The 12837-nt window shown below is 35.7% G+C and overlaps 1 protein-coding gene across 2 annotated transcripts; it reads right to left on the reverse strand.

The window, feature by feature from the left end:
• Window positions 1-3184: 3184 nt before the first annotated feature.
• Window positions 3185-8655, reverse strand: LOC127804309 (serine/arginine-rich splicing factor RS40). 2 transcript variants are annotated; one of them, XM_052341166.1, is made up of 7 exons: window positions 8475-8654; window positions 7800-7860; window positions 6451-6561; window positions 4873-4985; window positions 4518-4771; window positions 3585-4301; window positions 3185-3481 (listed from the first exon to the last, which is right to left on the reverse strand). In XM_052341166.1, exons 3-7 carry the CDS (start codon window positions 6554-6556, stop codon window positions 3445-3447), a joined length of 1227 nt encoding a protein of 408 aa, XP_052197126.1. In that variant the 5' UTR covers window positions 6557-6561; window positions 7800-7860; window positions 8475-8654; the 3' UTR covers window positions 3185-3444. The 2 variants fall into 2 exon arrangements, with proteins under 2 accessions (XP_052197126.1, XP_052197135.1); XM_052341175.1 differs by lacking the exon at window positions 7800-7860 and having other exon boundaries at window positions 8475-8655.
• Window positions 8656-12837: the final 4182 nt, after the last annotated feature.

Here is a 12837-nt window from a genome sequence, read left to right on the forward strand (position 1 = left end):
ACCATCATGCGTCAAAAGCATCACATTTCAATCAGATCAGAATCCAGATGTACATATGTAGTGTTAGATGCATTTAAAAAAGATTTTAATTAATGCTTGACAGTACATACATGTATGGAAAAGTCCACGATCAGCCAAGCCAAGAGGAGATCATGCTTCGCAGAGCTAGCAGGTGCAGACAATTGTTCTTAAACATAACAGGCATGCGGTATCCGCAATTGTTCAGTGGAAGCCGCCACAGGAACGTGCAGAAAGTGAAGTCTACATGCCCATAGCTTTCTGCTAAATCTGTTCCTTGTTTCCTTTTTTTCTTTTTCTTTGCCCATAGTTTATTTGGCTTCCCATTTCATCACTTAAAACTGTAGCAATTTTGAAACTAAGTCACAATTCATTTCCCCCTTTTTAGCCTACATTGACTAACTAGGCAGTGGTTGAGAGTTTCATCTTGACAATTACTCCTTCATGCATGCTCATGCTTTTTGACCTGACCCATTTCAGGGTCACTCACACCCCTCCAATCTTGTCCTTTAGTGACCACAAGATTAGTTTTATAGCTCTTTGGTTCCCTCTCTTCTCTTGGGTAAATTACAAAACAAAAACAAAACTCAGTCTTTGCCTTATCTTCAATTTCAAACTTAACTATTTTCACAATTAGACAATCCCTTATTTGAAGTTATACCCATTTTTGATATACCAAGTCAATATATAAGAAAATTATCAGTATTATTAACAAAAAAATTGTGACTTTGATTAATCTTACAAGTGTTTTGTCATTATCCTTTTAATAATTTTGACAGAGATATATAACACTTTAAATATAAAAATTTATCATGTATTCAAAGTCCGCCCAAATTTTTCGGACAATTTGCAAAAAAAATCCCTTCATATTAGGTTAAAATAAATTTTATAATTCATTGATTCGAAGTTTGAAATTGTCTTTGACTAAATTGTCTTAATCATACTACCTTTTGTTTTTTTGTCTTTGTTTTCATATGCACACACACAGAAAAATAAAAAAAATAAAAAAAGAGGGTATGAAAGCAAAAACCACAATGTTGGTCACAGTTGCCAGTTTGATAGTCATACACTTCACATGTTATTATTGTTCACAAATAAAATACAAAAACTTATTGCCAAATATCCAAATTGTAGCTTAGGGGCACCATATTGTCCCAAATTAGGTGACTTCAATAATAAGTCTTTTAAGACAGAAAAAAAGATAATTATCGTTAAAATTAGAATAAATTAATAATATTTACTCACAAAAATGGGAGAAAGAGGCGGTGAAAGAAAAGGAAAAAGAGTCTTATGGAGAGATGATAGAATCTAAAAAAAAAAAATTGAAGTTGAACTCTTGATCCCAAAAATGATAAAGAGAGAGAAAGAAATAAAAAAAAAATGAAAGAGAAATCACGTGTAAAAAAAATAAAATTTTAATAAATAATAACTAATAGTAGGAGAAAAGTACACTATCATTAAAATTATTTGTAATATTTCTGGTACTTTTAAAGTTGTGTTGACACATGAAAATCTATTTTTTTTTTCAAAAACAAATTGTCTTAGTCTTTTACTATCACTTTTCTTCTCTAACGTTTTGTTTTAAAAGAAGCATGCCAATTTTCAACTTCCAAAGTAGATTTTGACTAAAGTTGTTATTGACAACAGTAATATTTAGTAATTAAATATAATGTTGTGCTTATTAATATTAGAGTAAGTAATTAATCAACATTTTTTAGGAATATCTTTTAATAAAAAATTATATCAAAATTTAAAATATCACACCCTTTTTCTTTTTTAAAAAAAAAAAATCTCTCATACCAAAAAATATTTGACTTCAAAATATAAAAAATTACATAAAAGTACTTTCGCGTGTCTCTTATTTTTATTTCTTCTTCCTGTTTGTGTAGAGTTGCTCATATCTGTCAGTGATGTACCCTTCATGAAATGATCAGGTTGCCACTGACTGCCTCAACTTAAAAAGGAGATGCACCATCACCCTTTAAGTTTGTTTTGGCTCCAAATTCGCTACCACCACCATGCTTCCTAGTAGGGCTAAGAATATGATCCCAAAGTTCGCAAGAGTTAAATTTTTTAAGCTCTTTCGTGTGTGTGTGTGTGTGTTTTATTGTACACAGGACAGGACAAGTACGTTTAGAAGATTTGGTTGTTTGAATACTTAGGGCCATCTTTATTTTCTTATCACAAGATTCTAATGAAGCCTAAATCCCAAATAAAATTTAACATATAATTGCAGCATAATCAAACAACACTGAACAATTATTAAATACCCTAACCTCACAACATTCTTGCTAAACTACCCTAATCTAGCCACTTTCCTTTTCAAAAAAAAAAAAACTAAAGAAAATACGAAATTATGTTTCCCATCTGTTTGGAAACACAAAGCAGAAAAAGACGATGAGATTAGATGTCGTCCCCACTAAGATTAGAGCCAAATATGAGCTTCAAGAACTGAAAACACTGCGTGAATATGCCCTGTCGGCGCCGCTTGGACTCCACAGCGTTCCGGCTGTAGTCTGGAAATTTTTTGTTATTTATGAAAACGTTTTCCACACCAAAATAATCGCCGCAAGGATCGGACTCATCAGACTCCCAATTCGGTTCAACAGAATCAAAAGAACAAGACGGCGTAGAAGACATGGCCACACTATAATAAATGGGAACCCTTGCCCTTGGTCTTGTGCCACCACTGCCTGAGTAACAGCAACCTCCTCCTCTACCGGCCATCATGATGATATTAATAACACCCTTAATCTAATGTTACACAACATTTTACGACTATAACAGATTATTATATATAGAGTAGTAGTTCTAGTCCGCGTGAAATTAGGAGATGTTTTCCAGATTGTAAAAGGATTGAGATTCCCAGTCCGGATTGGATAAGGATTATAGGATTCCAGAAGGGCCTTACAAGCAAACTCTTTTAACACCGCAAAACAAACCAATTGAGATTTAAAAGCAAAAAGAGATACCCCACCAAATAACCCTTGCCTTAAGGCAAAAATATTGCGTTAAGAGGCCCCCTCCTATGAAGAACTGCGTTTGGGTCATCAACTTCCATAAAACCGCCCATCCCCATCTTTTTTACAACCAACCTACAGGCTATAGCTTTTGCAATAACAAGAAAATTCCCCACGAACCCGCCGGTACAACCCAAATTCAAATATAGATCCCTAAAACGATCACATTTACTTGAATTAAAGTCGAACACACATTTGTCTATGATGTCTTCCTAGTTCAAAACATATTAATAAATGCATGAAGATTCAGAACAGAAGTTGAAATACAACGACGAACAAACTAGAACCAAATAACCTGCACTATCTCAGAGTTTCAGAAGCTTGCGTCTCATCTGTAACTGGTTGTAGGAATTAGGCAAAGAGACACAGCAAGCTAAATAGTTCCTACAACTTAAATTCAAGCGACTCAAGATTGAGATCTTTCCCTTGCTGGGGGCGTGCGACTGCATCAAATAAGAAAAGAAGAAATTAATGAAATCAATCACATCCTCCAATGTCACAACAAACATGTATGCAACGAACAAATCATGGCAGAACAATACAAACCTCCGGTATCTTTCATTCATGGGGCTCACTGCTCTATCATTTGGACTGTCCCTTGGCTCAAGCTTAGAATCAGGGCTGGGGCCATGGGGATAGTCATCAGAACCATTCCTCTCCCTCTGGGGGCTGGGACTGTCTCGACGATAGTCATCAGGGCTGATCCTCTCTCTTTGAGGACTTGGGCTGCCTCGACGATAGTCATCGAGACTGGCCCTCTCTCTTTGGGGGCTTGGGTCACCACGATGATAGTCATCAGGACTACCCCTCTCTCTGCGGGGACTTGGGCTACCACGGCCATAATCAGGACTAACCCTCTCTTTTGGGCTGGGATCAGAGCCATGATCAGGAACAGGCCTCTCTCTCCGTGGGCTGCGGCTATGACCTCGGCCATAATCAGAATTAGTCCTTTCCTTCCTGTGGGGACCTGGGCTGGAGCCATGACCATGATCAGAATTAGTCCTTTCCTTCCAGTAGGGACCCGGGCTGGAGCCACGACCATAATCAGGGCTCCCCCTCTCTCTCCGATAGGGACTTGGGCTACGGCCACGGCCATAATCAGGACTAGACCTCTCCCTCCTATATGGGCTCAGAGATCGCCCCCTGTCATGGCCTCTCCTTCCAGGAGACCTATCACGACTTCTATCAGGGCTATAGCCATTTCTCCTGTCATCATCATCTTTGATTGCATACTCAACGGAAATAACCCTATCCATCAGCTTGCTGCAAATCAGAACAAATACAAGTCCCAATCACAATATGAAAGTTCATTCAGAAGCTAGACAAACAAACGCTATCAAACAGACAAACGATCTACCAAAAACAAGTCACTGCCAAAGTTTAACTATTCCCAAGGTTACAAAGATTAAATACAAGGCGTTGACACAATTGGGACAATAAACACACAGATGCCACTGAAAAATTTTCAAATAAGAATACCTCATATTTGTAGCATCCAATGCCCTGGAGGCATCCTCTTGTGATTCATATTGGATAAATGCAAAGTTCCTTCTGATCCTCACGTTCAATATCTTCCCGTATGGATCAAAATGCCTTTCCAAGTCCCTTGTCCTAGTAAGATATGGGTCAAAATTAATAACAAACAGTGTCTTCGAGGGTCTTGAATTTGTTGAAGATCTTCGAGAACTTCCAGGCCTCCTTCCACCACCACCACCACCACCACCACGTTCTTGCTGAAATACATCAATGGATCATCAATTCACATAGAATGCAAAAGTCAGAGAACTTGCAAAACGTGCAACTATTACCAGTATAATTAACAGAGTTGCATTACCTTTGTCCACTCAACACGAAGACGACGTCCCTTCCTGCCAAATTCAATACGGTCCAGTGCTCGAATTGCATCCTCAGCATCTCTTTCATCATCCATGTAAATAAAAGCAAACCCTATATACCAATTAAGTAAAGTTATTGCAGAGAAAAGATTTTACTTTTATAAATGGAGGCAAACATATAAGTAAAGAATCCCCCTTGCAAGGATTCTCTTACATGGTAAGGCATTTTCATCAAATGCAAACCGCCTAGAACTCTACCCAAAATAACGTTGACCCCATGTGAAATCTATAAACTATTTGACCAGTAAATTCAGTAACAGACCTTGGAGATGAATTAAGTGGTGTCAAGGAACTAGAATCCAAAGGTGGATGTCTCATGGTGGGATAATGAAAAGATTGCCTTCTCCATGTAATCTGCTGCCTCTGCTTCGAGGTCGGCATAGTTTGCCTGAAAATGAAGGCTGGGCATATTTGATGAGGAATGAAATGCAATGGTGTCTGAGGGAAATGTGGGATGGTCATGCCATAGTGAATCAGAGTGGCTCTTCTTGGATACAAGAAGAGGAAGCTCGTCACAGCCAGGAAATGGAATGTGGAAGAGTTGATCCATCAGCCAGGAAATGTATGAACCTTCCAAGGTCATCCTGCGCCAAAGAATTAGTTGAGTATGGGGGTTACACTTCATAAATCAAACTTTCCTTTTCTCCTCAAGCTGTATCCTGGGACCCCACGAGTACTCAACAAAGGATTGCAATTCTGATCTCGCAGTCTGAATGCTATGCCACAATATGAAGGGACTTTTCGGAGGACTTTCCCTTGGCTGAACGATATTGTTGTTGTGGAGTCCATGGCACCATCGTTGCATGGCAGGATGATATTTGTATGATGAGCTTAATTTTACCACCATTTTTTATATAGATAGAGATTGAAGTAATTTTATCTCATTAATATGACCTCAAAAGAAAAATAAATGTTTGAGCAATTAAAAGGTATAACCTTGCACGAGGCTTTGAAATGCTTACCCTATTGACGCCTGTGGTACATATATTAAAGTACATCATGTAAACATCAGCAACCACCAATTAAATTAACAGCTACTGACTGCAATTAAGTTCAGCTGTACTTGATCAGAGTGCCTCAGCTTCCATACTTTCTGGATCGCAAACAGATCCTTCTTGGCACAACTACTTGAATGGATATGGCAACTGCTAGCGTTTGGAAGATGTGGACGGACGTGTCTTACCGATACATGCATATGGTAGCGCATTAGCTCTAAAATTTATTCTCATTCTTCAACACTATCATAGTTCTCAATCATGGTGTGGATTCAATGATTGCAATTCCCAATCTAATTTAATGGAAAGCTTTAGACAGATATCTTTGCCACTGTCCTAGTTGAGAATCCAAGTAGAAAGCTTGATACTCCATAGTCAAATAGCTAATTACCCATACCACCACCAGAACACAGAAATGATACGTATATAAAAACTGACGAAGCTAACAATTAAGAAGTCAACAATAAAATCACAAGCCTAACATATATGTAAGCTAAGAACAAAAGGAACAGTCAAATTTACCAGACTTCATATCCACTCTATCAACCTTCCCATATTTTCTGAACAGTCGCTCCAGATCAGATTGCCGTGCATCGTAGTCAAAATTTCCACAGAAAATGGGCCTCATTTTTCCTACATGGTAAAAATAGTTCTTTACTAAAACTCTCAGCCATCATGACTAATGCAATATTATGGTGTAAAAAACCTTAAAAGACACTGGTGAAACACTCTTGGACACATAGAATTTATGTATAGTAAAAGTAAATATGCAGATGCTATGGTGAGGCTTGAAGAACAAGTCATTCACAACCACCTCATGAAACTAAAAGACCAACTCTGTTGTCTAACACATAACTTTAAACAATAAAGTATCAATATGTACAAAATACAAACCTAATTGAGATGAAGATATGATGGACGTGTGGCCACGCAAGAAAAGACAAAATTAAAATGAATTAACTTGACCATATCAATTATCTTTCTTCATCACTATCTCATGAAACTTTTCTACATAAAGATGGTTTTGCCACGACATTCTTTTGCATGGATTTGAGTTGTTAATATGACTTTTAGAAGTCAACTGATCTTATAAATGTCATCATGTCACTAACCATAACAAAGTTAGGATGAGGTGCAATTGAGGTTGATAATGTATTAAGATTGAAGTAGCATCTATTGAAGACAAAATGAATAAGTAGAGATGGCAACGGTCACCCATTTGCATACCCATTTAGTAAATGTTCAAAATATATCTTATGTCTATATCCTTCAAATTGTGAATTTTTGAATCTCTTATGACACGAAATATAACTTTTTCATAATCATTTTAACTTTAAATAGGTAAATGGGACCCATTTATTGACCCATTGCCATCCCTATGTGGATTCATATTTTGCGACAGAAAAGAATGGTTTTTTATCTACAAATCTGAGCATAATGGCAGAACCTCTCACGCTTGAACTGAACATGGATGGCGGAACCTCTCACACCAACAAGGGTGGACTATCTCACACCCTAATGCATACGTAGTGCACCAATGCCTAACTTTTACTTAGTTAGCAATATAGGGTTTTAACTAGTTACTCTCTTTAATACACATTTTATCCTATCATTTAGTATTAACAAGTGCCACATGCAGTAAATCAAATATAAGTATCAACATACATAGATCAATAAATCATATTTTACGCAAATGCAAATTAAAGGAAATGCAATCAGCTATAAGTGTCAATATGCGCAGATCAGTCAACATGGATTCTATTTTCCCAAGTAAATTAAAGAAACGTCAATGTGATGGTATATAAAGAATACCAGGATGATTAGGAATTTGAATGCAACAATTGCCACTATAATACAATTTACCCACTCACAGTGTTATATTAGGTTTGGAGATCCCTCAATTGCCTTTTGGTTAGGTCAGGTCCAAGTCACCTAACAAAATTATTAAATTACATGAGAATTAAATAAACACAATATCTAAAATATCTATCCTAACTAACTGAAAAGTCGACGGTTACGGTCAAACGGGTCAACAGATTGGATTTTGGACCGACCTAAGGCCTGCAACAACTGGCCAGACCCAGACCCAGACCCAAAAATGGACTGGCCCATGAATCATCTGGGCCCTGCCAACTTGGCCAACCCCAAAAACAGCCTAAATCAGCCACAACCGCCGCCGCCGCCGGACTTTCCCACGTTCAGAGCCTACCGTTTGAAACGCCAAGCCAAGGGGGTTAACATACACAAAAATGGGTCAGATTTAACGGCTGGATTTTCGTAGATCTGATTTTTAATTTTCGGGCCAGAACTGAAAAACGCACTGGCAGTCGCCACCAGCCACCGTGGCCAGTGGTTCCGCCGATCAGAGGCAACCACCCGACACCCTTATCCCCACCGACCAAGATACCCAAAAACCAGCAAGATCCAACGGCCGAATCTCCCTAGATCTAAGCTTAAGCTTTCGGCCAAACCCAAATAGCGCGTATATACGTATATATCATGGATCAGTGCTGAAAATAATCTCTGATAAAACTAAAAATACTTACCTCCTTGTAGATCGGGCCCGCTTTCACACGGTGAAAATACGGTCAGATCCAAGATCGGATGGTTGGATTTTACAAGATCGGCGATTTACAGAGGCGTTCTTGAGAGAGAACGAAAGAGGGAGAGAGATACCAGAATCGGTGAGGGGGAGGGGGAGAGAGAGAGAGAGAGAGGGAGATATATATATATATATATATTGCGACAGAAAAGAACAAGAAGAGGGAGAGGAGGGAGTGGGAGCCCTAGTACTAGTAGTAGTGGCTCTCTTTTGCCACATGGGCTTGGCTCCCTTGGGTTGGCCTACTCGAGAATAAGGCCCAGAAGTCGGTTGGTACATCATTATTGTCACTTTTAATAGATACCTATTATTTAGACACTTGTCTAAATATCCTTCTACTATCATTTATTTAATTTTTCTACAACTGGAACTGGACACTTCTTTGACAAGGGAGGCTCATGCTAAAGCGGAACTTTGAATTCAACAGCTTCACATATTGAAGAAACCTCAACTAGTACAAACGGCACGTCTTAGGATTATTTTGATGAAATTCCAAACTAATTCAACTGTTTTCTCATAAAATAAAGCAAAATTTAATTTCTTTATCAGTTTATAACATTTGATTTCCAAAACTAGTAAGATGATTAAATGTGAAACGCAAACTAGGCTCGATTTAACAAAATAACAAACAGGATCATAAATCGATTCGATTATATACAAAATTCGATACTTTTGAGCGATGAAATTCTCAAAAACCTAAGAATTACAAAAATCAACAGTCAGGAAAATGAAAAAAAAAATATATTAAACTGGTGCATATAATAAAATATGTAGAAACAACTCTATTGCTAACAACGAGATCTATAACTATTATAAGTGAAACATCATAATAGAAAAAAGTTTCGACAGATTTTATTCTTAGCATTTAAGCCCTGTTTTCTCAACAATCAAATGGATATTGAGATATTGTGGAATAAATAAGTTAAAACTCTCCAAAACATATGGAATGAAAATGATGTAGGAGGTGCGTTCATACCCTAGATTTGAAATCAAGGAACCTTAATTGTAGCCTAGTTAGGGAGAAATATTTTTAGAATTGATCACAGTAAAAAGCAAGAGAGTCTATTTATAAATATTTTATATGTCCATGTGTCCGTCCCCCTCGTCACTAAATTACTAATTGGCCAAAAATAAATGTTGACATTTCGATTCTACTTAGGGTTAGGTTTGGCTTTAATTTATGGGTGTTAGTTTGGAGTAAAAGGATAACAAATTCAAAACATTTTGAACAATTATTTTTTAAGATATTTGATTTTGTTGTATCATATTATATATATATATATATGTTATTAGTCATTTTTATTGCGTTATGTTAATGAAAAATTATTTAATAATTGAATATAATATTTGTCAACGTTCAATTTCGACCGACCGTGATTCGTTTTGGGCCGCGGTGAGTCAATCCAAAAATACCGAGAAGGAAGGAAACCCCCCTCCCCAAAATTCCAAGCGTGTACAACAGAATCTTTTACGTGGTTCGGCCAAAACGATGCCTAGTCCACGGCCGCCGTCTGATTATTCTCTCAGGGTAGCGGTATCTGATTATTCTTTTCGTCCTTGCCCCTCATGGTCTCTTTGATTCTCATTTATACTGAGAGGCTTTTACAATTCAGATAACATATAAAATACAGTGATTGTATAATGGGGGACAAACAGTTCTTATCGCCTTCACAAGACCGGAGTGGGATCCTCATTACGAGGGGCATGGGCTGTTACAGATAAAGTGATCGGACCCTACCTCTGACTTCTCAGCAGCTTTGCCGCTCATGCGAGCTGGAGGTTTTAGGCTGGCGACCTGGACGGTCCAGCAATCTGGAGGATATTTCAGGAGCTCGTTAGTCTATTGCTTGGAGCTCGTTGGGGGATTATCGCGAGCTCGCTATATGCTCGCTTTACGATTTCCAAATTTTTGTGGAGGCTGGGCTTTCCTTAACGAGGTCGTCCGGGCCTTTTTGGCCTTGGGTGATTGGGCCGATCTATCGGACCGAGTCTGGCCCATGCGAGGTGATGCGAGAAATACATATAACAATATTGTAATTATTAATACTTAAAAGTAAATAATAAACCTCGATGCTATTATAAGCTATTTTGTATACAAAAAAAAAAGTCATAAACTCCCAGGGTTATTTTTTTATATTTAAAGTAAAATTTGAGAGGACACAACAATTCATACAACCACCCACATCATATAAATCAATAAAAGATTAACAATTAATGTCCCTAAATATCAAGACCAGATAACTAGTGTAAATAGTATATTTGTCTAATGACCACGCTACATCATAAGGTAAAAATTCCTTATTTTTTAAGTAATATTTATTTTTAGAGCAAAATTGTATTTGGTCAAACATTTATTTTCCAAAACATTTTATTAAAAAATAGTTAAACTTTAGAAGCATAACAATATCAACCAATCAATCATCTATATACTGTATAAATAAAACTAAAATTTGATGTTATGAGGATCTATCAATAATGTATTTCAAAAAGTCTTTTATGTATGTTATTTAAAATATAAAAATTAATTAGGTTAATAAAATTTAAATTCATAACTTCTAAACAATAATTAATTTCTTATATAACTTTATTGTCGCACCAAATCTTTTATTTAAAATTATATCTTAAAAAGTTAAAACTAAAACATTACTATCAAAGGTTATCTAAGAAACTTTTTAATTTTTTTTTCAGACTAACATATCACAAATCACCCCCTCCAAATAAGAGGTTAGACAAGGAGCACTTTTGAAAAAAAAAAATAAAAAAAATTAAGAGTGCGTTTGTTTTACAGTCAATTTTTTCATAAAAAAAGTAAAATTTTCACTTAATTTTTAACTTATGCATTGTTTGACAGTCATTCTTTTATAAGGAAATCATTTTCCTTGTAATGATCATATGAGGACATTTTCTTTCAAATCATGAAAATCAAATTTCTTGGGAGGAAAGAGATGAAATTTTCCTGACAATTTGAAAAGTGCAGCTGGGCAGCCGTTGGGATGAACGAGAAATGCAGGTTGGGAGTATTTAATAAATATAAATATATGTATAAAAAGTGAATATGTCAGAAATTTAATAATTAATAAATATAAATATATAAAAAGTGAATATGTCAAAAATTATATATAAATTATTCCTTTAGAAAACAAAAAAAAATTAATTTTGTAGTTTTATTTTTTGAGAAAATAATTTAATTAATTTAAAATACATTATTATTTTATTTTTTTTTACAAGATTTAATATTTTTTAATACATTTTCATTATTGAATTCCATGAAAAATGTGTCATTTTCTATGAAAAATAATGCCTATCAAACACGAAATGTCAAGAAAATAATCAAATTCTATGGGAAATATTACCAATCAAACACTAAAAGATAAAAAATAACATCATTTAATTATATCAATCAAACAGCTTAAACCTTCAATTTTCAGGAATTTATTTTCCTTGTAATTTAATTCCCTGAAATTAATTTTCTTTCTACTCAAATTCCACCATTGTAATCAAACACATCCTAAGAAATTGTGAGATAGAATTGCGAGTTTAGAAAAAGTTGTCGGTGGTGTTTTATAGCCTTCTACCCTTTTCATTTAATCCTACTATTTAAAATTCTTGAGATGAACTGATCTTAAAGAACAATTTCAACTTTTATTCATATTTGTATAAGTTTTATCTAATACATAAAACCCATAAAGAGTTCCAAGAGCACGAGTTTAGTGTTGGCACCTAAGCCCACCACATTTGAGGAGAAAAAGGTTCGACAGAAAAATTGACTCAACGAAAGCATTTCAACACTCATCCATTTATAAAAAGGTATAAATATTATATGCTTTTATTTACATTTGATGTAACCTACGCATATGGTTAAGTTCAACTAAGCGCCACCGAGTTTGATTTTTGTATATTCTGCTGTACATTTTGATGCTTGAAACATGATTTTCAAGACAATTTTAAAAATTAATCAAGAAACCCATAAGAATACCATAACTGTTGTGCCGTATGTATCAATCAAATATTATTGAATTGTGCTTCGTCCGTGCTTCTTATGTAACAACATCTCAGAAATCATCTAGATAATCTAATATGCACTAACAATTTGTTAAAATTCCTACAATACATGCACACTTAACAAGTCAATAATATATATGCATTAGAGATTTTCTTTCTTTTGTTAAAATTTCTTCATGTTATGTATGTGCTTCTTCCGTGCTGCTTATGTGACAACATTGCCATTTTTTGGGAAATTATTAGGTAACTCGGCAAAACCTTCAATGTTAGATCAAACACAAGCTAAAGCAAAGACGGAAAGGGTG

The sequence above is a fragment of the Diospyros lotus genome, chromosome 1 (genome assembly GCF_014633365.1).
Source record: "Diospyros lotus cultivar Yz01 chromosome 1, ASM1463336v1, whole genome shotgun sequence".
NCBI lineage: Eukaryota > Viridiplantae > Streptophyta > Magnoliopsida > Ericales > Ebenaceae > Diospyros > Diospyros lotus.